Below are 20,224 nucleotides of genomic sequence, written 5' to 3' on the forward strand. Positions count from 1 at the left end.
GCTTATTTTGCTCTGAAGCACAATAACAACTGAAGGTGACTCATATGAAAATATAGACATTTTTATTTGCTCCTCTCATCTTCACTATCGTGGCTGGACAGTGAGAGGGCAATGTTCATAGAGAGATTTTATTTTAAGAAAAATAAGCCCGGAATAATAAAAGGAAAGCAGAAACAGGATTTTGAAATGTGAGACGGGGGGGGGGGGGGGCATGCACCCCCCATTCTCTGTAGAATGCCACTTAAAAATCTATTAGTACAGAGGGTTCATACATCACAGTGGATGCTTCTAAATTTTATATTCAATTCAATTCAATTCATTTTATATAGCTCCTTCCACAAAAATGTCTCAGGGTGCTTTACAGAGACCCAGAGCCTGACCCCAGATCAGCACTTAAGGCGACAGTGGCAAGAAAAAACTCCTTTTAATCTGCACATATAGAGATTATTTTGATTGAGGAATGTTGTCTTTCCAACTCCACACATCCACCTGCGGTGTTCCTAACCTACGACAGGGCACCTTCAGAATCAGCTGAAGCAGACAGGAAGGATAAGCTTTTTATTATCTGTTACCACCTCGTGGTTGACAGCAAAATGCAAGGCCACACAGAGTTAAAGTCCCAGTAAACCAGCAACCAACTAAAACGGAATTATGGGGTGTGTGGGAATGGCACAAGTCTGTGTTGTTTGTAATATATGGATGAGTGATAGTGTGATGCAGTGAGTGCTGTAGAGTATGGCAAACAAGCCAAACAAAGGCACTGGGTTGATGAGCATGCAGGGAGGACAGAGAGAGACAGACGGTTCTTTTTTATTCATCACAGCCTCAGCATGGATGTCATTGTGTGACAAACAAACACACACACACACACACACACACACTTCTGAAACTAAATTTATGTCTGTGACTTGTAACCTTGGCGAGAAGTTTTGATATTGAATCAATAATTATTTTTTTATTTATTTCCATAGAAAAAGACAGACAGTTGTATGAAACACCTGTTAAGTGCCAAAAAAAATCAAGGTGAACATGAGTCAGTAACCTCTTCTTAAAGGGAGCAATCCAATCAGTGAAGAAGGTAACCAACAAAGGTGTATACCCTTGGTACTACACCCAGCACACATGGCATGCCTACGGACTGCCCGTGGGTGCTGTCAGCTTTTGATGGGTCTTTGTACGTGGGTCTGACCCTGTCTTCCACTAGCAGGCCCTCAGCTGGAGATGGAGGATGATAGATGATTTGTCATTGGGACGACGCTGAGGCACGGCAGGACCATCCAGCTGGCCTCACTCCCATGGACACCGCTTTGTCATGGACGCACTGCTAAAGCTGATACCTCGACTCCCAGCTCAGGGCTGTTTCAAAGCATATTGTACTGAAAGATGAGAAAAATGTTCTTCTTTTGCCAAACAGCTAGAATTGTACAGTGATGAATACAGTGATATGCCTTTCAAGAGAAATGAAAATAAAAGTCACAGTTAATGCTGCCCTTCAGCCTCAAGAAAATCTATGAATGGAGCGCTGCCTGAGTTTAATTAGAAAAGTTAGAAGGAAGCTCAGCAGTGAAAAAGAGACTGAACACTGCTCAGTGAAACAAATTATGTACAACAAATTGTCCAATGAGCATGAATCAATCAGACAGAAAAAAAAACCAGCACTTCTAGGAACAAGAGAAGGAATAAGGGGGAACACGCTGTGAGGAAAAAAAAATGTACCAATCTGAATGGTGATGATGTTGCTTCAGGCAGCAGCAAGGGACAAAGTGCAGTGCTAGCAAGAAAAAAAAAATACACAATATGGAATAAACAAAGCCAAGAGCTGTCACCAAAGGTTACTTAGAGCTACATCAGTGAAAACGTTCCCTCAGCTGTTTCACACACTGAATCAGAAAGACCAGAAGACCAGCGTGTCAAAAACAAGCAGAAATAAAATCAGTCAAAAAAGTGAAGTGTGATGACAAAAGGTTGTGACTCACTTCAAAACGTATGAAACTCCTTAATGTCTCTCACTTGCCATGGATTGATGAACTGTTAAAGTAAGACTGCAGAGTCATTTTGTGTCTAATTGAACTATTTTCTGTTTCTTTGTAAACTGGAACCTGGAAAAGGAAAGTTGGGAGCTATTTGTAATTTGGAACTCAAATCCATCTTTACTCACTACCAAGGGCCAAATGTGGTGAAGACTAATGCTGTGAGGCCCTCAGGCACTGCCATCCCTTTCCATTAAATTGTGGTGGGATCACGTTTGCTGACAATCCAAAATGCAGCTGACGTCTTGCTTCCGCTGTTGTTGCAGTTTAAGTTAACAAATGATACAGATCAGCACAGGAGCTGGGTTTTATTTGAGCATTAACAAATACTTGTTTACCGTGGATGTGATGTGTGATTTTGCCATGTAATGATTTTCTTTGCTGTGGTGTGGAGATAAAGATTCTGCCGAGGTTTGGGCAAGAGGTTCAGTCAGACACCTGGCCAATCAGATTGGCCTGCACCCCCTCGAGTCTGCCTCCCCTCATGTCCAATAGAAGCCAGGTGTCTTACTTTGAGGACAGGATCCTAAATAATGGTACTTTGTTGTAACAAACATACAGCTTGCAGAATTTAGCTTTCCTGTAGTTTTATTGTGATAGTAAATCATGTTATAACAGTAGTAAAGGTGATACAGTCATGACACTGTAACACTTGTGTGTTCTTGTAACGGACAACATGCTGGGATGAGGAGAGGCGGTCACAGGGAGTTTTGGACTGTCTTGGGGTGAGTCTCACTGTGCGGGACGTGTAGTTGTGAAGAGGTTGTGGGTTCAGACAGTGGCCGTTTCCTCCCCAGTTCTGCCTGTCCATTCTGCTGTATACAGTTCAGTTTGGCTTTAAAAACCGAGGTTAAAGCAGGTCAGCACTGCTGGGTGACTCCGTGCCACGGCTCTGTAATGCTGTGTGCAGTTGCTTGTTCATTTGGTCTTATCTTCGGTTTCTTCCCAGAGGTCTTTGAATGTGCTCAGGGGGTCCAGGTTTGGTATGTGGTCCAGGCTGGCTGCTGGTCTCACAGTTCATTTACAGCTGTGAGAAATGACACCTCAAGCACAGGTGTCTCCTGTGTTCTGCTCAGAGATTTCCTCCACCTATTCCTGTATATATATTTATACATAATAATAAAATATATTTATTTTATTATTTATAAATAAATAATATTATATTATAAATAAATAAAGGTAAAAACATAGAAATAGCCTTTTTCATTACCCAAATGTATTTATTTTTCATTTATTTACGTATTTAATTATTTCTTTCTGCAGTTATTTATTTAATTACTTATTAATGCTTATGTCATTTTTTTTTTGTCCTTCATACATGTCCTTACACTTTATGCTCAGAAATCACAATGACTGTTGTGAGGATATTCATGATATTTACTGTTAGAAACCACAGGAAAAAGACACTCCATTAACTGCAGGCCGTGCCTGAGAATAATCATGCTCATAAGTTTTCTTTGGACCAAAATAATCCAGTGATAGTTCACGTCTGTACATCGATGTGATATGTGCTCAAATGCAAACAAATACAAACAAAAAAAATACACCTGCTTTTCATACAGAGCAGGTTTAGACTTTACTCTTTCTAATATTACTGAGCAGTACATACTGTATACTCTGCTTCTGTTCAGGTACCTAACTTCATGTCGTACTTACTGTGTGTGTTACGCCCTTTATGTTGTTTAAATTTGCCAGTTCATGTGACATGTACAAGAGAAAACTGTAAACATCAAGACAAAAGCAGAAGGAAGCCTCCCATCCATCATTCCTTTACACAATCCAACACAATACAGAGCCAAGAATGAGCCACTTACCCAGAGAGAGAGAGAGAGAGAGAGAGAGAGAGTCTTTATGGTGACTCACAGGACCCAGTAATGTGCAGTAATGCCTCATGAATATCTTCAGCTGCTCAGAGAGTCTGTAGCAGTACTGAGGTGGTTCACACAGGTGAGGAGGACAAAGAGGGCATCCTCATTACCCATTACCCATTCTGTCACCCACCCCTCCTCTTCCTGACCCCCCTCCCTCGCTCCTATCATTTATTTATCCACGTCAGGCCTCAATTACAGGCAGTGGTCTGGGGGCCAGGGAGCAGGTCTGGGTGACCTGGGGTTGGTCTAGCTAATGAACAACGGAGTGAGACCCCCCCCCCCCCCCCCCCCCCCCACCTCATGTTTATTTCCAGCTTTCACCCAGAGCAGGGGCCCCCGGGAGGAACAGAGGGACAAGGCTGCTGAATTATAATCAGCACTTTGTAGTTTTAATTTGCCTCGCCTGCAGCCATTTTACGGCTGCCCCTCTGCATAAGGAGAGGAGGATGCAGGAAAGAAAGGGAGGCGTGCCACTTACAGGGCAACACGATGGCAGTGTGACTCAGGCTGCTGTCCCCTGAGGGGGAAAGCAGGCGGACATATAGGCTGTGAATCAAGTCCTTCCTTTCAGCCTGAAAGTGAGTGTTCCAGTTGTGCTGTAATGACACTTCACTCTCTCATGGTGACCAATCCATTTACTGGACTTACTGGGTCCAGTTGCCTGGTCAAGTTGGTCGAGGAGATGTAGTTTTCTTTTATGTAGAGTACTACAGAATGATTCCTGCAGACAGCTGCTGACACAGGTGCCACAGCAGTTACTCAGGTTTGATTTATCCCCACTCTTACAAATGGGTGAAATAAGCCTCATATCTTGCGATGAGACAAAAGTGTGTGTAGCCCACTGTTGCTAGTATCATAATTAAAACGGAGATGTAAACACAGTGCTGTGCTTAAGTTAATTAAAGCCTGAACATGCAAAATACAGTATTCTGCAGATGGTGACATCAACAGGTGAAAACTTTGCTGAACGATAAATCAGAACCTACATTGGAGGCGGGAACGGCACATGTGTGTCCGACCTGGATTTACAATCAGAGACAGTTTACACACAACTCTGACCTGGAACTGCTTTACATCACTGTGCAACCACATTACCTACCAAGGGGAATTTACCAATATATTTGTGTGTATTGCGTGTGTGCCACCAAAGCAGCTAGCCAAATTGTAGACTGTGTCCATCAGCTTCTGCAAAATAAGCCTGATGTACATACGATGATCTGAAGTCATCACAATATTCAGGATTAACAATATTCTTAACAAGTGCAATGGCAATGCTAAGGATGCCTACACAGCCAGAGTTAGGCCTCCTCTTGGTAACTCTGATCATAGTCTAATTCCCAGCCACTAATCACTCCTCGAGTCCTGTAAACCACTAATTCAGCCTGTAAATATTTGTTCTAGTGACCATTTTGTTCCAGGATTCATATGTTGACATGGTCACAGAATCATTACTGCCTGTATTTCTTTTTGTTTGGACTTAATCACATCTCAGCAAATGGTTAAGAAATATCCAAATAATAAATCCTACATCCCAGAAGGAATCAAAGTGTCCTATCAAAGGAAGAAATCATGTCCTACAGATCAGGAGACACCACAGGATTGAAGGCTGAGCAGAAGGACCTTGGTCAGCTGTTGAGGGCAGCATGGAAACAGCACAAGGAACCGGCCAAGCAAAATGTGTTTAATCTGATACAAAGAAACTGTGGGATTCAGTTAGAGAAATAACCATTGTGGCTCCCTAAGAGGAAGTCCATGTTTGCTTACAGTGAAACTGCAAAAGCAAATGACAGAAAATGAACTTCACCTGTGGTTTAAAATGGACAGCTTTAAGGACTGTTGTGAAGTCTTAGTGAAAGTAATTTGTAATGCGTGTGATGTCAGAATTTTTATAGTAGCATGAACTGCTATCAGGGTTCATAAAACTCTGCTTACTAACAGAGCAATGGAGCTGAGCGGCATGTCTCCTTTTTATTTAAGAACATTTACTGAGGAACTTACAATTGGATTTCAGTTTGAAGTGAAATTCTGAGATGGTGCTCTTATTCTCCATTTACTCACAAGCAACTCCAACATTAGTAACTACAAAGCTGGAGGGATTAAGTTCATGGGCTGTTTCATTTTCTCTGAGGCTAGTGTTTGAACCCATGCTCTTATTTTGTTCTTATTTATTTATTGTGATTTTTACACTGCAGTTCCCTTTATTCAACACAGTTTTCTCCTGGGGGAGACAATAAACGTACTGCTGACTGATTGACTGCTACTGACTCTTTGCACCAAGAAAACCATAAAACTTCACAAATCAGCTTTTAGTATAAACTTTCTTTTTCATTGTGCTTTCTCTTTTTTTCTCTTCTTCTGATGCATGCTGTTGAAAAAAAGAGAAGTTGAATTTGGAGGGAAACTTTATTTCACTGCAAACTGTAAAACATGATTGGGGTTTTTTGGCCACCTGGGGGCAGCATATTAAGCATCACTATACACAACATTGACATAGCCTTATTATATTGCCAAGGTAAACTTATTAGCAAACAGTTTGCTATATTATGTACACATCCAGCAGACACAGTGAAACATCAGTTTTTATTTGGAATTATCTGTGTTTCTGGACTTCTGATGAATGTCAAACATTCACTCACTTTTTAGCTCTGGTTTTGGTCCAGTGGGACCAGTGGGACCAGTGAGACAGAAAAATATTTAGCTCTTTAGTTGTTAAATGCTCCACTATATTGTCCAGCTAGTCAGTGTCTGTCTGGTGTTTGGAGCTGGAGAGGAAGTGAACGGTGGGATTTAAGAACCTTTTCACAAAAACAGCTGCCGGATGGAGATGACCCTGATATCGTTCAGATTCATTTCCAAACCTGCAGATCCATGTTGCAGTCACATCCGTTTAACTGTGCAGTTCCATGTGCAGCTATGGTACAAGGTTGAGAGCATTGAGACTGAACCTAAACAGTAAAGTTGTGAGCCATAAAACCAAAACATTTAGCTGGAAGACACTAACGCTCCATTAAGCTGATGGTCAGGTGATTATTCTCTGTGGGCTTGTCACTACAAAGCAACACTTCTCCCATTACACGACTATTTGGCCCATCGCTAATATAAAAGATATTGATCAGTGCAGCTTCAGTAACATTAAAGAGAACCAGCCTTTCCTTGACTTGTCTGCATGGCGCTGATGATTTCAGTCAGTGTGAACACTCTCATCTACAGTGTGCTCCCTGAGGCATCTGTGAAAACGTGACTGAGCCAGCTGTGTCAGAATCCATTCCTCAGCACAACTCGTGTCCTTGAACGTGACCTCATCTCCGCTGACCTCTGCAAAGTCAGTGGCCATGTGTGACACAGACAGGAAACGATTGGGGCAGACGGACCATGAGAGTACAGAGTGGAGAAATGAGAAAATTTTTTCCAGGAAAGTTTTATTGACATGATCTTTTTTAAGCTAATGTGTTTCGTAATAGAGTCAAACTTAGCTAAATGCAATTTTATGTGCTGTGCTTTGTGTCATAAGATCCATCTGTGAACATCAGTACAGGAAGTGTTGTTCTGCAAATATCCCCGCTGAACTGTGTGCATGTGTGTGTGTGTGTGTCTGTTTCTGTGACAGTGTGTATGTGTCTGTGTCAGTCAACTTGTCATTGCATGTTAATCAAAGCTGTGTAGAAAAGTCGAGGCATAATTTTTTCTCTTGTTCATCTTCAGTGTGGTGTCAGTCTAGGAACAGGACACCCCAGCATCCTCACTGTGTTGGCAGTTGTTCACACCAATTCCACTGTTAGGGCAGTGAAAGATATTGTACTCTAATCCTGTGCATCCCAGGTCATCCAGCCAGATATTGCCTGATCCTACAGAAGGACAAAAAAAAAAAAAAAAACTGTTATAATGCTGAACTATTTGCGTGTAATAAAAGCTAGTGATAGTGAGGGAATTGTGTTCTAGTACAAAGCACATTTTCCTATAAAATGCACCAATAAAAGGGGGATATACTTACAACCCCCCTCCTTCCTATGAAAGGAATACATAAACATTTTAGGAAATAAGCTTATTAAAGTTTAAAGTTTAAGTTTAAGTTAAGTTTATTACTTTATTGATCCTTCCTTTATTGATTAGTTATTCTGTGCATTTTACCCACACCAAGTGAACCAAACACACACACAAGCATGCACATGCACTAGAGACACTGCCAACTAAGGTGCCTGGGGAGCTGGGGTGGATCGGTGCCTTGCTCCGGGGCACCACAGCCATGGTCTCAGAGGGAGGAGGGGCGCATCTCCTTCACCACCACCCATATCTGTCGGCTGCCCCCTGCTGTGCCATAGCTGCCCCAGCTTCCTTTTGAAGAGTTATGTCACACAAGCCTGACTGAAGTTTAAAAATACATATCCCACCCCCTATGAAGGTTATTAATGAACTATTTGTTTTTTTTTTTTTGTAATTATCTTGTTGATTGGTGGAAAGATTTTGTACAAGAAAGGGCTTTGGGAAAATACATATGCTGCAGAGATGGTGGCAGTGGACTTCTTACCTGCGTTGGCAGTGAAGGTAGAAGAGGCAGACTGGAAGCCCAGCATCCTACAGATCACTTTGCCGTCCACGATGTCGAAGCTGTCGTCACACACGGTGCCCCAGGCTCCATTGTACCTGACCTCCACTCGCCCCCGGGATGGCCCCGGAACAAGACGCACGTTCACTGTGACGACACAAAGTTCCAGATGCTAGGAATTTGAAAGTGGTTGAAGCTTCTTCCATTTTGAACATATTTGGCTTTTCTGGATTAACTCATTTATAAAATGCAGGTGAACATCAAACTCAACCTTCTGACATTTTAAACATCTCTTCGGGTGATGTTATCAAGCCACTGAAAGTGGCATTTAGTTTCAGTTAGCAGAAGTTTTTGAAAATCTCTATTGTTCACTATTTTTGTTGTAAGTGCTGCTCCCAGGTCAGCATTGTGCAGACTTACTGTCTCCCTGGTCTCCCTTGTTTCCTTTGGCACCTTGTGGTCCTGGGGGACCTGTATGGGAAAAAGGACAGTTTACATGCACTGGTATGAGTTTAAACAATCAACTGACTGTGTCATGCAGATTGCATTACTGTCCTAGGTCAATTTAACCAGAACTGGGTACAAACAAACTGAAAAACATTCAGTATAGGAGATAACGGCTCAGCAACACTTCAGGTGAACTCTGCTGAGTTTTTAGTTGTTATCTGATGTTTTCAGGACATGGCATATGGAAGAAACGTGATTCTCAATCAGATGTTTGTCACTTCAGTACACACTCACCTGGACGTCCATCCTGACCACTGAGTCCTCTCTCACCTGATGATAAGACAACAAAATAAAATCTTAATCTTGACAGAGATGACTGCACTGATGTGGGTTGCTAATCTTGTCAGTAAATAGTAATTTGTATTTGTGTTGTTTTGGATTTTGGATCATCACCTTTTAGTGGCAAACAGCCCTTTAAAAATAAAGGTCTCAAATCATTACTGAACAACTGAATGAAATTGGGATATGTGTATCAGTCCAACCACACTGATGTTACACAGTATGCAGCTGACCTCGAGGACCCGGTGGACCATTACTTCCAGAGTTTCCTTTAGATCCTTTGAGTCCAGGAACACCAGAAACTCCAGAAGATCCTGAAAATTCACAACAAATCCACATAAAATCCTACACACACAAGTATCCTACACACAAGCACACTTCTGCTGCTACAGATGAACACACATACAGGTAGACACATTGATATGTGCGGCATACAACATTTAAGTACCTTTCTGGCCGGGGTTCCCCGTGTCACCTTTGTCCCCACGAAGGCCTGCAGTCAGAGCACAGAGAACAGCAGTCAATAAAACATTAACAGTCCGGAGAACATTACAGCCTGGCTGCTTCTCTGTCACAGATAAATGGAATTTACTTCTTCACAAAGTAAATGAGACAAGAAAAGTCTAGGTTCAGTTTTATTTCAGTGTTAGCAGCTCTTTATGGAAGGAGGGACCCACCATGCCTATTCCAACACATTCATATGAGAAATTAAAACAGTTTTTCACAATGTTCTTGTTTCGACGTTGTGTGTTGTTGTCAGGTCCGGTTGAATAGAACCTTTAAAGTGGTGCCATGACCTTTAAAACTAATATCCAAACCCTTACCTGGGACTCCACGTTCTCCTTTCTCTCCCTTTGCAGCTGATCCTTTACTCCCTGGAACCCCTGGTGACCCAGGCGAACCCGTGGGACCTTTATTCACATGCACACACACACACACACACACACACACACACACACACACACACACACACACACACACAGAAATGTGATGGTTATGAACAGCTGTTTGTGTTTTTTTTTTGTTTTTTTTGGTGCACATTTATATTTCATCAATGCAAGCTGTGCAAATTCGTCACACTAAACAGCAGTGTGTCGACAATCTGTCGATGACCGAGCATTACATGAGGAAGAGAAACCAAACTATTTCAGCTGCAGATTGCTGATACATTTTCCATGCAGGAACTGAGTTCAGTCACTGTATGTTCCAGTTCCAGTAAACCTGCAACTTCACATGAAACCAGGGAAGGTCATGGGTCTGTTACAGCAAAGATCATTTGGGATTATTGTGAGTCAGTATGTGAGTCATAAGGTTAACTCCACACACAGTATGAGGAACATATTTTCAGGATTTTTTTTTTTCTTTAACACATATCGTCCCCTTCAACATTACCTAACTTTTAGTAAATGTCGTGGTGTAATTTCCCCATTGCGGGACTATTAAAGGTTTATCTTATCTTATCTTCAAACCCTATTTTGAAATAGAACTTTTCAAAAACAGTTTTCGATCATGTTCATCCTTCAAATATATGGTATCTGGCCTCTGGCTGCGTCAGGTTCTGGCTCTGTTGCAGCTGCTGCCGTGCAGCAGCTCAGTTGTGCAGTCGCAGCTCGAATCTCTGAGGCGTGAGAGTCGCTTGTTAATGAATAGAAATGCCCATATTTATTGGCAACTAGATTTAAAATGAATTTTAACTGTGTAATTTTGCTACAGATTTTCTCTGAGTTTATCCATCTATTCATCATTTAGCCATACAACTTAAACGTTTGAGTGTTGCGGGCAGGCTGGAGCCATGCTCATGAATAAAACAAAAAGCTAGCATAGCTAATAATGAGCCTCCTGGTTTCAGCCATTTAGGCTCATGACATTTTGACAAAACTGGAAGCTTACCAGTACGTCCAATAGGTCCAATAGGTCCAGGAGGTCCAGGTGGGCCTGAAACAGTGAAACAGTTTTGAGTTTGAGCTGAGAGGTGAGTGTTTGACTTAATGTCGAAATTTACACTGCTGTTTTCCAATCTGGCAGGTCACTGATGCCTCATAATGAAATAAATAAAGCCACCATGCTTTGCCTAAAGCTAAGACAGAGATTTAAAAGCTTCTTACATCAGTGAGTCCAGCTTTGTCTGCATGTCACAGTTTGTTTTTCATTCACTTTGTCAGCTCTGCTGAGTACTGAAGTCCCCAACAGCATTTCAGTTAGTCTGGATGGGATGTTTTTTTTTTTTTTTTATGTTGCAGCCTCATTTTGTGATTTAACCTCCAAGCAAGAGTATTTTTAATCATATCTAGTATAGCTTCAAGAATAGCAACAAGTATATTATTACATTAATAATTCTAATAAAAACCCACCGATTTGCCCAGCAACTCCTGGATCTCCGCGTTGTCCAGGAAGTCCCCTGTCACCTTTTGGTCCTTGAGGGCCGGCAACACCATTGTCACCTGGAAAGAGTCATTCAGGTATGTAATAATGTCCATTTTCTTCTACGTCACTGAAGGATGCTGAATTTAGTATTCAGATCACATACAGGAGGCACGTGACTAATTCATATATTTCAATCACAACTACTTGTAAGTCCAGCTGAATAAACGCAATGCCCATTACATCTCACTATACTAAAGCGCTCAGGTGTATCCCGAGATCAGGATCAAGGAAAGGTCAATAAAGTCAAGGGGAGTTATCCCTCTGGAAGCATGTTCAGCAAATCTAATGCATAAAGGTGTTCAGTAAATCTCACGGCAATCTGCCATGTTTTGTACGAATGCTTTGGCCTTTTGAAGGCACTGTGAGAAAGGTCAGGAGGATCATGAATATCCACTGCAAACTGCATGGCAATCTGACCACTGGCTGTCAAGATATGGGCAACACATTAAGTCCCCCTATTATCATCATATCATTTACAAGCAGTATATAAACACTGATTAAATGGAAAATGCCTTGAGATGATCCTACAGATCATATTTTTAAAAAATATAAGTATCAGTTCATAATCCAGCCTGTGATTTACAGTGTATATGTGGCATACTTTGGTTTCCTGCTGATACTTAAATGATGGCACAGAGGAGGAAAAGAAGACCATGGGAGGAAAAAGGAGCAACAACTTTTAGACCATTTTAGAGGAAAGGATGAAAAAATGTAATTCTTAAGTATTTTTGGAAACACTGTACCCACGAGGTTCAGTACTGGGAAACAAGGTTTGAGAAATACGATGAATATGATGACGCTGGACTCCATCAGCAGGAGGGTCCCCCATATGAACCAAGTTCTGCTCAAGGTTTCTTCCTGTTAAAAGGGAGCTTTTCCTTGTCTTGTCGCCTTAAGTGCTTGCTCTGGGGTCAGGCAATTCAAAGCAAATTAAATGCTATTATTATTATTGTGATTGGCCCCAAGCACCTCAGAGCACATCATCTAGTTGCTTTAGATGGCATTGCTCATGAATCGTCTTCAAGAACCTGTGTGTTTTTGGATTTTGCCTCATGCCTGGTTTATCAGTCTGCATGTTACTGACCATTGCCCACGCCCAAACTTTGCCTACTGTTTGCCTTTGCCTGATTCTGTCTGCTGAGCCTAATAAAAGTGAACTGTTTTGAACTTTTACCAGTGTCACTGAGACTAGTGCTACTGAGTCCTCCTAAACCTGAGTCATGACACTTACTGTTTTGTCCACTGTAGCTGTTAGTGTTGCACCGTGGACTTTACAACAGTGGGTCTCCATGTTGATGTGTGAGTAAAGATCAGAGAGTGAGAATGTTAAAAATGAATTGGGTGCATCAGTAACTGACTGGGTTCAGATGGAGAGGTCAGCAGAATGAATGGGTTCACTAAGCTACAATGCAAATTTTAGCAAAGAGAAGTGTATAAAACATTCAAGTGGTTAAATTTAAATAAACTGACCCAAAATAATGGAATCAGTCCACTGAAAAAAAAAAAAACCTAAACACTATGGTGTAAATAAGTGTTCAATAGAGAGAACATGACTTAAGTGGCCTCTGTGTTTGCAAGGGCCATGTCTGGAGCAAAGTGTTGGGTAGTTGTTTGTTTTTAGTCATTTGCTCCTGTGCACCGACAAAGTTTGTTTGTTTGTTTGCTTGCTTGCTTGCTTGCTTGTTTGTTTGTTTGTTTGTTCTGTGGGGGTGTGTGGGGCATTGGCCTACTGGGAAAAAACTTGCCTCAGAGTAATTTGTTGCCTTGAGTATGATTCCAGCCCTGATAGAGATTTCATAAAGGAAATGTCAGTGCACTGACGAAGTTGCAAGGGTATGTGAAATAATGGCTGCAGTCCATCCATCAGCCAGGTTTCATCAGCCGTCTGACAAGACGTGACAGGTCATCAGCATCGGCATCATCACCAGACCAACAGCTGAAAGCTAATACCTCCTGCTGCACGCACACGCACTTTCACAAAATCAATTGTAACTTTTTACACTGAGAAATTCTCTAACGCTGATAGCAAGTTACTTCATTTAGTAAATATTAAGGTGCTTTTGAGAGAAATGTAGCGACTTCTATTCCTTTACTCACTCAGGTTGTTTGTGTAATTCATCAGTGTCATCCCACTCACCCAGTGATAACAGCAGCAGGAAAGCTGTGGTTGCACTCCTCATGTTTAACTAATTCAAACCCCAGCTTGTATCTTATACCTTCATTTTGTAACTACTTAGGGTTGACTCACCTTTGAGGCCTCTGTCTCCAGGTGTCCCTGGACGTCCTGGCTGCCCATCTGTACCCGGAGGACCAGGAGGTCCTGAGCAAACACACACACACAAAAAAAAAAAAAAATTCAGAGGTTAAGGGTTGATAAAGTCTGCACTTTCTGATCACGTTGTTACAGTTTTTACAATTTGCAACAGTCACTGAGCTCAAACCCTGAACTTATTTCTAACTAAACCTTGAACCTAAAATCCTCAGAGGAACCAAAGAGGAAATTCTCTCTCTGTGCATCATTTGTGAGAAATGTTCATTTTGCTCACATGACACCTTCAAATATACAAATATACCTGAAATACATACACAGGTGCATCCTACCTGGTTTGCGGCTAATGGTTGTCAGTTTGTCCTCCAGGTTGTGGGTGCTGGTGTTGAGCAGGTTCAGGTCAGTCCTCAGCCTGTCCAGCTGACCATCCTCTCCACACAGACCACTCACCTGTTGTCAAGGCAACAACAGCAATTTGACTGTAATGTTAAGGCACTTCTGTAAGTCATGACCTTATTAAATGAATGAAAATTAGTTTTCAAGTGAGACTTTGCAATTTATGAATAAAAACTTTTTCCTCTGACAAATCACAAGGTGAATTCATAAGCAACACAACACAGGCCTGGCCTATTCAACAACTCTGGGATTTTGCTGCTACAGCCTCACTTGATTCGGTGTGACCAGTCACGTATTGTTGCTTATATAAAATGATGCTTGTAGTCTTGATTTCTATTAACAAACAATACCATTATGGACAGACTGTCACTCTCAAATTAATCTCAGTCACAGGACTGCTTGGTGTGGAGCACTAGTCTGGATGCGGTTAGCGTAGCTTAGCATAAAACCTGAAAACAGGGAGAAAGCTAGCCTGGCTCTGTCCAAATTTTAACAATAACACAGTGGCTCTGTGAGGCTCTGCATCGAGTGCTCAGTGACGATGCTAAAATGCTGATGCTTAGCCTATATTATAGCTACCATTTTTGCTATTTCAGATAGCGGGCTAACATTTGCTAATTAGCAAAAGAAAAGTGCTAATTAAATTTAATCTTGCGTCATTGGCCTACAGACTGAGCAAAAGAAATACAACATGTTCAACAGGGAGTTATTATAGTTAAACTTTGAACAGAGCCACACTTGCTGTTTCCCTCTTCTTCCAGTCTTTATGCTAAGCTAAGCTAACCACATCCTCGCTCACGCTGGGTTCTCAGACATAAGACTGACATGGATCTAAGTAGGTATTGGTAATGATCATGACCATATACTGGATAAGCACAGCTTCAGTAAATTAAAGACTAAGCTGAACTGAAGCTATACACAAAGTATTCAGGAAAACACTACATATAAACAGGACCTGGCTCTGCAGGGTCTGTAGGTGGCTGCTCAGGGTCTTGGTTTCTTGACTGTTGTTGTAGATGAGAGTTTGGAGCCTGTCCTCACCCAGTTCTCCACCCAGAGGAATGTGATTGGACATCAGCTTTTCTGTCCTGGAGTTATGCAGTGAAGACTCAAGCGTGAAAACTGGGACAGAAAGGGAAAGAATACTAAGTATGTTTAATCAGTAACTGTACTCATTTTGATTTTTCAGTACACAATCACATCAATATGATGTGTAATTTGTCCACAGTCCACTATACCAAGTAACATAAAAATATTCTTAATATTCTTCATTAGGCCATTTTTATCACTTGTATTATGATCATAAACATGTCATAATAAATACTGTCTGTATGCAGCTGTACCTTTGTAAAGGAGAAAGGCATTGAGAGCGGTCTGTAGGATAAGGTAAACTACAACCACATGCATACACCTCTGTCTTCTGGGCCTTGCTGGCTTCAGATCTGAAACACAAACAGGAAAATGCATTTAAAAGAGTGGGATCGGTGTCCTGGAGCACAATGTTGGTAAAGTGATTTCAGGAGACAGAAAGTATCCTGCTTAACCCAGCTGATACAAATGCTTTTATGAATTTGCAAAGCTCTGAGCGTGAAGCATTTGGACAACCAGCGGAAAATGTCAGCTGTCAGTCACAGTGAAAAGCTGGGGGGATGTGGAGATAGATTTCTTTTTGTTGGCAGAAAAGTCAAGAAAATGACACTAGACCAAACTGGCTATGACTGAATGGAATAAGTACTGTCCCCTCTGAAGGTTTCAGAGGTGCTTTTGTGAGTTGGCAGTTTTTTTTTTATCTCAGAATGCATTTCATCTTAGATCAGCACTTACAGCGGATAAGATGCATCCATGTTTTAAGCAGTTGCTAGAACTCTGTCTCGTGGAAATTATGTTTAAATTAATTAAGTTGTAACACCAAAAATGTTTTGTAAAAATGACATCACCTGTGGTGAGTCAAGCATCATGAAACTATATTCTGGTTCTGTTCAGACTCTCACAGCACCTGGTTCAGGTCAGGGAAAGATCCTGGTCTGGTTTAAATACAGAAAAAGTTCACAGTGATTTCTCAACCAAAGAGCTTTAATTGTCTAAACCTAACCACAGACAGGACTCTGGGTGTGAACCTGGTCTCTGGTGTGACAGCCACCTCCTAGTGACTCCACTGTTTCAGTTTCTGTTCCTCCCTGCAACATTTCAGAACTAATCTGCTGACCACACAGAGCAGAATATGTCTCTATCGGTTTGATTTGACCTTTCTTAAAAATCTCACTGCTAATAAAGCTTCATTAACTTGGTGACAAATACATTGCGTTTCCTATAACTTATTCACATTAAAGTGGTTTGCCAGTTGAAAGCTTTGAATGCAACAACAGCAGGAAAGGTTCGGTTTGCATCGGCAGGAACCTGACACAGGTGAAAGCGATCAACAAATCTGAAAGTGCCTGAAGAGGCAAACTGAACTCCCTCTCAAACTAAACTCTCTCTGTTCTCACAATAGCAGTGCAGACGTGGCGGGGACTGCTACGAGTTAGCTGTGATAGACCCTGATACCTAGCAGGATCACAGCAGCGTGGCTTGGTGTGACTTTCACAGCTGTCAGACAGTAATGGAAACCATGGCACATGGAAAAATTCTTGATGAGGACATTACTGAACTGGACTGTGGCACTGCCCCTCAGTAAATCATTCATGTAGTAAAATGTGTAATGTATCAATATTTTATCACACCCTATGTGGCAACATAGTGTGTATTTATTTTGCATCACCCCACCCTTCTTAAACAAGACTGTCCTCCCTAAAAACGACCTTATAGGTCGTCTGTGCAGCAGCTAATCATGACCCATCACAGGGACAAAGCAGGAAGTCAGGTGACCTTGAACAAAGAGAGAAAATCCACACATGGAGAAGTTCAAGGTGGATAGAAGGAACTGAACACAGGACACTGAAGTTCACTGTTTATTTCCTGTTTGAAACCAGTGTTGTTTCTTATGACCACGACTCTTCCTCAGCCTTAACTGCAACTACAACAGAGGTCATCAAACCTTAATGAAATACTTATTTTAACCCAAACCACAATTTTTACCTAAACCTAACAAAGTAGTCTTTGTGTCTAAACCAAACCACAACATGATCAATCCATGAGCTTAACCATGTGTTTATACTGTAACCATAACAACTAAGGTCTGATACACCTGCCGCAAATGGGGCTCTGTTTCATGAGACGCTCTTACCGGTCACCTCAGAGGGTAGGAACCTGCAATCTCTATGGTCGTTCTGGATGGAGGTCTTTCATTTTTCTCATGCATTTGTATTGTGCATTATGATTTTATATGATCTCACGTATGCAGAGCCATGTTTTCTGTTCACCTACCTGTTTCAAACTCAACTAAAATGGTCTCTGATTTTTTTTTTCATCGTGCTGTAGTCACTTTCATTCCAGAGAGAGACATTTACAGCAGAAGCCTCCTGTTGTTCTCACAGAGCCTGCTGTATTTGACAGGTAAGATGAAACACTGCTGCCTCCTGCTGGTCATGGCTGCCATTTCATTCAGTCTCATTCAGGTTGAACGGCAGCAGCTGATGGGCTTGAAAAGAAAAGGGGACTAAGCAGACGATGCTGGCTTAATTAACCGACCTGAGAACTGGCACACGCAGCCTTACTCCTACAGCCTCTTTTATTATCTAGTTTTAGGTATCAGAACTTGCTTGTTTGCTCACAGTGCAAATACTTTCCATGAAATAATTGTTTTGTCGGGTGTTATGTGAAAGCATTTCTACATGCACCCACTCTTTTCCACATAAGCCTGATAGACAAGCTTTTCCTTTTTGGTTATTAAACATAAAAAATAACTCAATTTAAATGTGTAAATTTTGATGTTGTTGATGGGCTCCAATCCAGACATGAAATGGGGTGAATGAGCGTGAATACTGAACATCAGTTAGAAGCTGTGCAGAAGTTTAAAGCTTTGGGTTAATGTATTGGATTAATACATATTGTGTTTAAAAAGTCAAAGCTTCAGACTGAAGGATAGACCTGAGAGAGGAAAGAAAAGAGTCATAACGGTCAGAAATTCTGTCGTTTTCCATTCCTTTTCAGTTTTTCATTTATTGTCTGGTTCTTAGATAAAAGGCACTGAGATCATTTGCTATATCTTTACTTCCTCTGTATGGCTGGAAAAACTTTCAATAGACAATTTATTGACTCTCAGAAGAAGCTCTGATTGGCCAACTGCCCAGCTGGAGCTCCAGCTGTTCTGTAGTTTGGACTTTAATTAAAAAAAAAAAAAAAAAAAAAAAAGTGGCATCAGTGAGAGCTAAAACATGAAAACAGAAAACAGAAACTCTAAATTTTAAAGGAGGAAGCAAATGACTTGTGAAACAGAGTAAGAAATAGTGAAATTTTTCACATTCATTTAGCAAATCCATCTGAATATTCAGTGATTTATTGGCAGGATAATGAAATACAATTACATTAATTACAATTATTAATCTGCACATTTAAGTCTATTTATTTATTTTTTATTCTATTTTTATTTATTTATTTTTTCCTGATTTATTCTCCTGTTTGTTTTGATACATCTTTCGACTTTCGTGGAAACTGTACATTTCAAACATGGCTGAGGCTGAGTGTCTGGCAGTCTGTCCTTCAGTGCTCAAGCAGCCAAGCAGTTAAGGTGCAAATTATATTCAATTCAATTCAATTCAATTTTATTTATATAGCTCCTTCCACAATCAAAATTGTCTCAAAGCACTTTACAGAGACCCAGAGCCTGACCCCAGAGCAAGCACTTAAGGCGACAGTGGCAAGAAAAAACTCCCTTTTAACAGGAAGAAACCTTGAGCAGAACCTGGCTCAGATGGGGGACCCTCCTGCTGATGGCCGGGCTGTATAACCACAACATCCTCGGTTTGATACCAGCCAGTGGCCTTTGTTGCATATTATATCCCTCTGATTCCTCATGTTTCTTTTCTATATCTACACTAAATATCTGGATCACTGGCTGGAGCTCATCTGCAAACAACTCATAAGTTGCAGCCTATCAAGTACCACACAGTGAGGAAGGATGAGAACACCTGGATTGTTATGACCATATGCTAACTTCTCTAATTCAGTTAATACTAAGATCTCCAGTGTTAACTGAATGTTCTCTGTAATAAAACACAAAACTGAATGTGTTTGTTCTGTTTTCTTTCACAAGTAGAAACTCAGTCTCTTCTCTCTGATTTCTTTCTGCAGTAGCACTCACCAACTGGCTGGAAACTGGAGGGGATGCTTCTGCTGAGTGACATGTCGAACAGCGGGTTACTCTGGGTGTACGAGACTCGGTCCATTGTCCTGTCTGCTGATGTCTCCATGCTTTCAGGAATCCAGAATTACCTTCACTTCCCAATTCAGGAACCCTTATAAGCCAGCGCACAGGAAAACACGATTCTCCCCAGATTGCATAAGAGCATCTCCAAAACTCACATGGACATGGACTGCACAAGAGGAAGGAAGTGTATCTGGTTTGTGGCTGAGGTGGCCAAACTTCAACAGCAAAATACCCAGACAGTGGATCTGGTTAGAATGAAGAAGCTGGCACTCTAACCACAAATCCAAGAAGAATTTGCAAAACAACAGAAATAAATGTATACAAGATTCAGGGTCCTGGTGTTACACAAGACTCACTGTAAGAATGCCTGGTAAATTTATTATGGACAGTTATAGTATAATATTGCAGTTACAGTTATAATATTGCTTGAACATTATGTCCACTGGTTTAACCTGGGCCGAGGCCAGTAGTCAGCAGCACATAAACTGCAGTCAGGGAGAAAGGGATGAGTCCAGACCTTGTCTGTCACATTAAAAAATGAGTAGTTAAATTTAGCATCATTACCGCATCCTCATCCAAAATGCTGTAGTGCTCAGTACA

The 20,224-nt window shown here is 41.3% G+C and overlaps 1 protein-coding gene across 1 annotated transcript; it reads right to left on the reverse strand.

Annotated features, from left to right (window-relative positions):
* Positions 1–6,253: 6,253 nt before the first annotated feature.
* On the reverse strand, positions 6,254–19,709 carry marco (macrophage receptor with collagenous structure). The gene is made up of 14 exons (XM_041056393.1): positions 19,559–19,709; positions 15,663–15,761; positions 15,275–15,441; positions 14,256–14,373; positions 13,903–13,974; positions 11,582–11,671; positions 11,121–11,165; positions 10,055–10,141; positions 9,679–9,723; positions 9,464–9,544; positions 9,186–9,221; positions 8,865–8,915; positions 8,427–8,591; positions 6,254–7,746 (listed from the first exon to the last, which is right to left on the reverse strand). Exons 1-14 carry the CDS (start codon positions 19,665–19,667, stop codon positions 7,616–7,618), a joined length of 1,296 nt encoding a protein of 431 aa, XP_040912327.1. The 5' UTR covers positions 19,668–19,709; the 3' UTR covers positions 6,254–7,615.
* Positions 19,710–20,224: the final 515 nt, after the last annotated feature.

This window comes from Toxotes jaculatrix, chromosome 15, assembly GCF_017976425.1.
Source record: "Toxotes jaculatrix isolate fToxJac2 chromosome 15, fToxJac2.pri, whole genome shotgun sequence".
Taxonomy (NCBI): domain Eukaryota; kingdom Metazoa; phylum Chordata; class Actinopteri; family Toxotidae; genus Toxotes; species Toxotes jaculatrix.

Bases quoted from the DNA above. Each gene is read 5' to 3' on its own strand.
- marco (XM_041056393.1), bottom strand. From the start codon at position 19,667: ATGGAGACATCAGCAGACAGGACAATGGACCGAGTCTCGTACACCCAG. The intron at 9,724-10,054 runs GTAAGGGTTTGG...CTCTGACTGCAG, and splicing joins AGGAGAACGTGGAGTCCCAG to GCCTTCGTGGGGACAAAGGT. The intron at 8,916-9,185 runs GTGAGTGTGTAC...TTTCCCATACAG, and splicing joins TGGTCAGGATGGACGTCCAG to GTCCCCCAGGACCACAAGGT.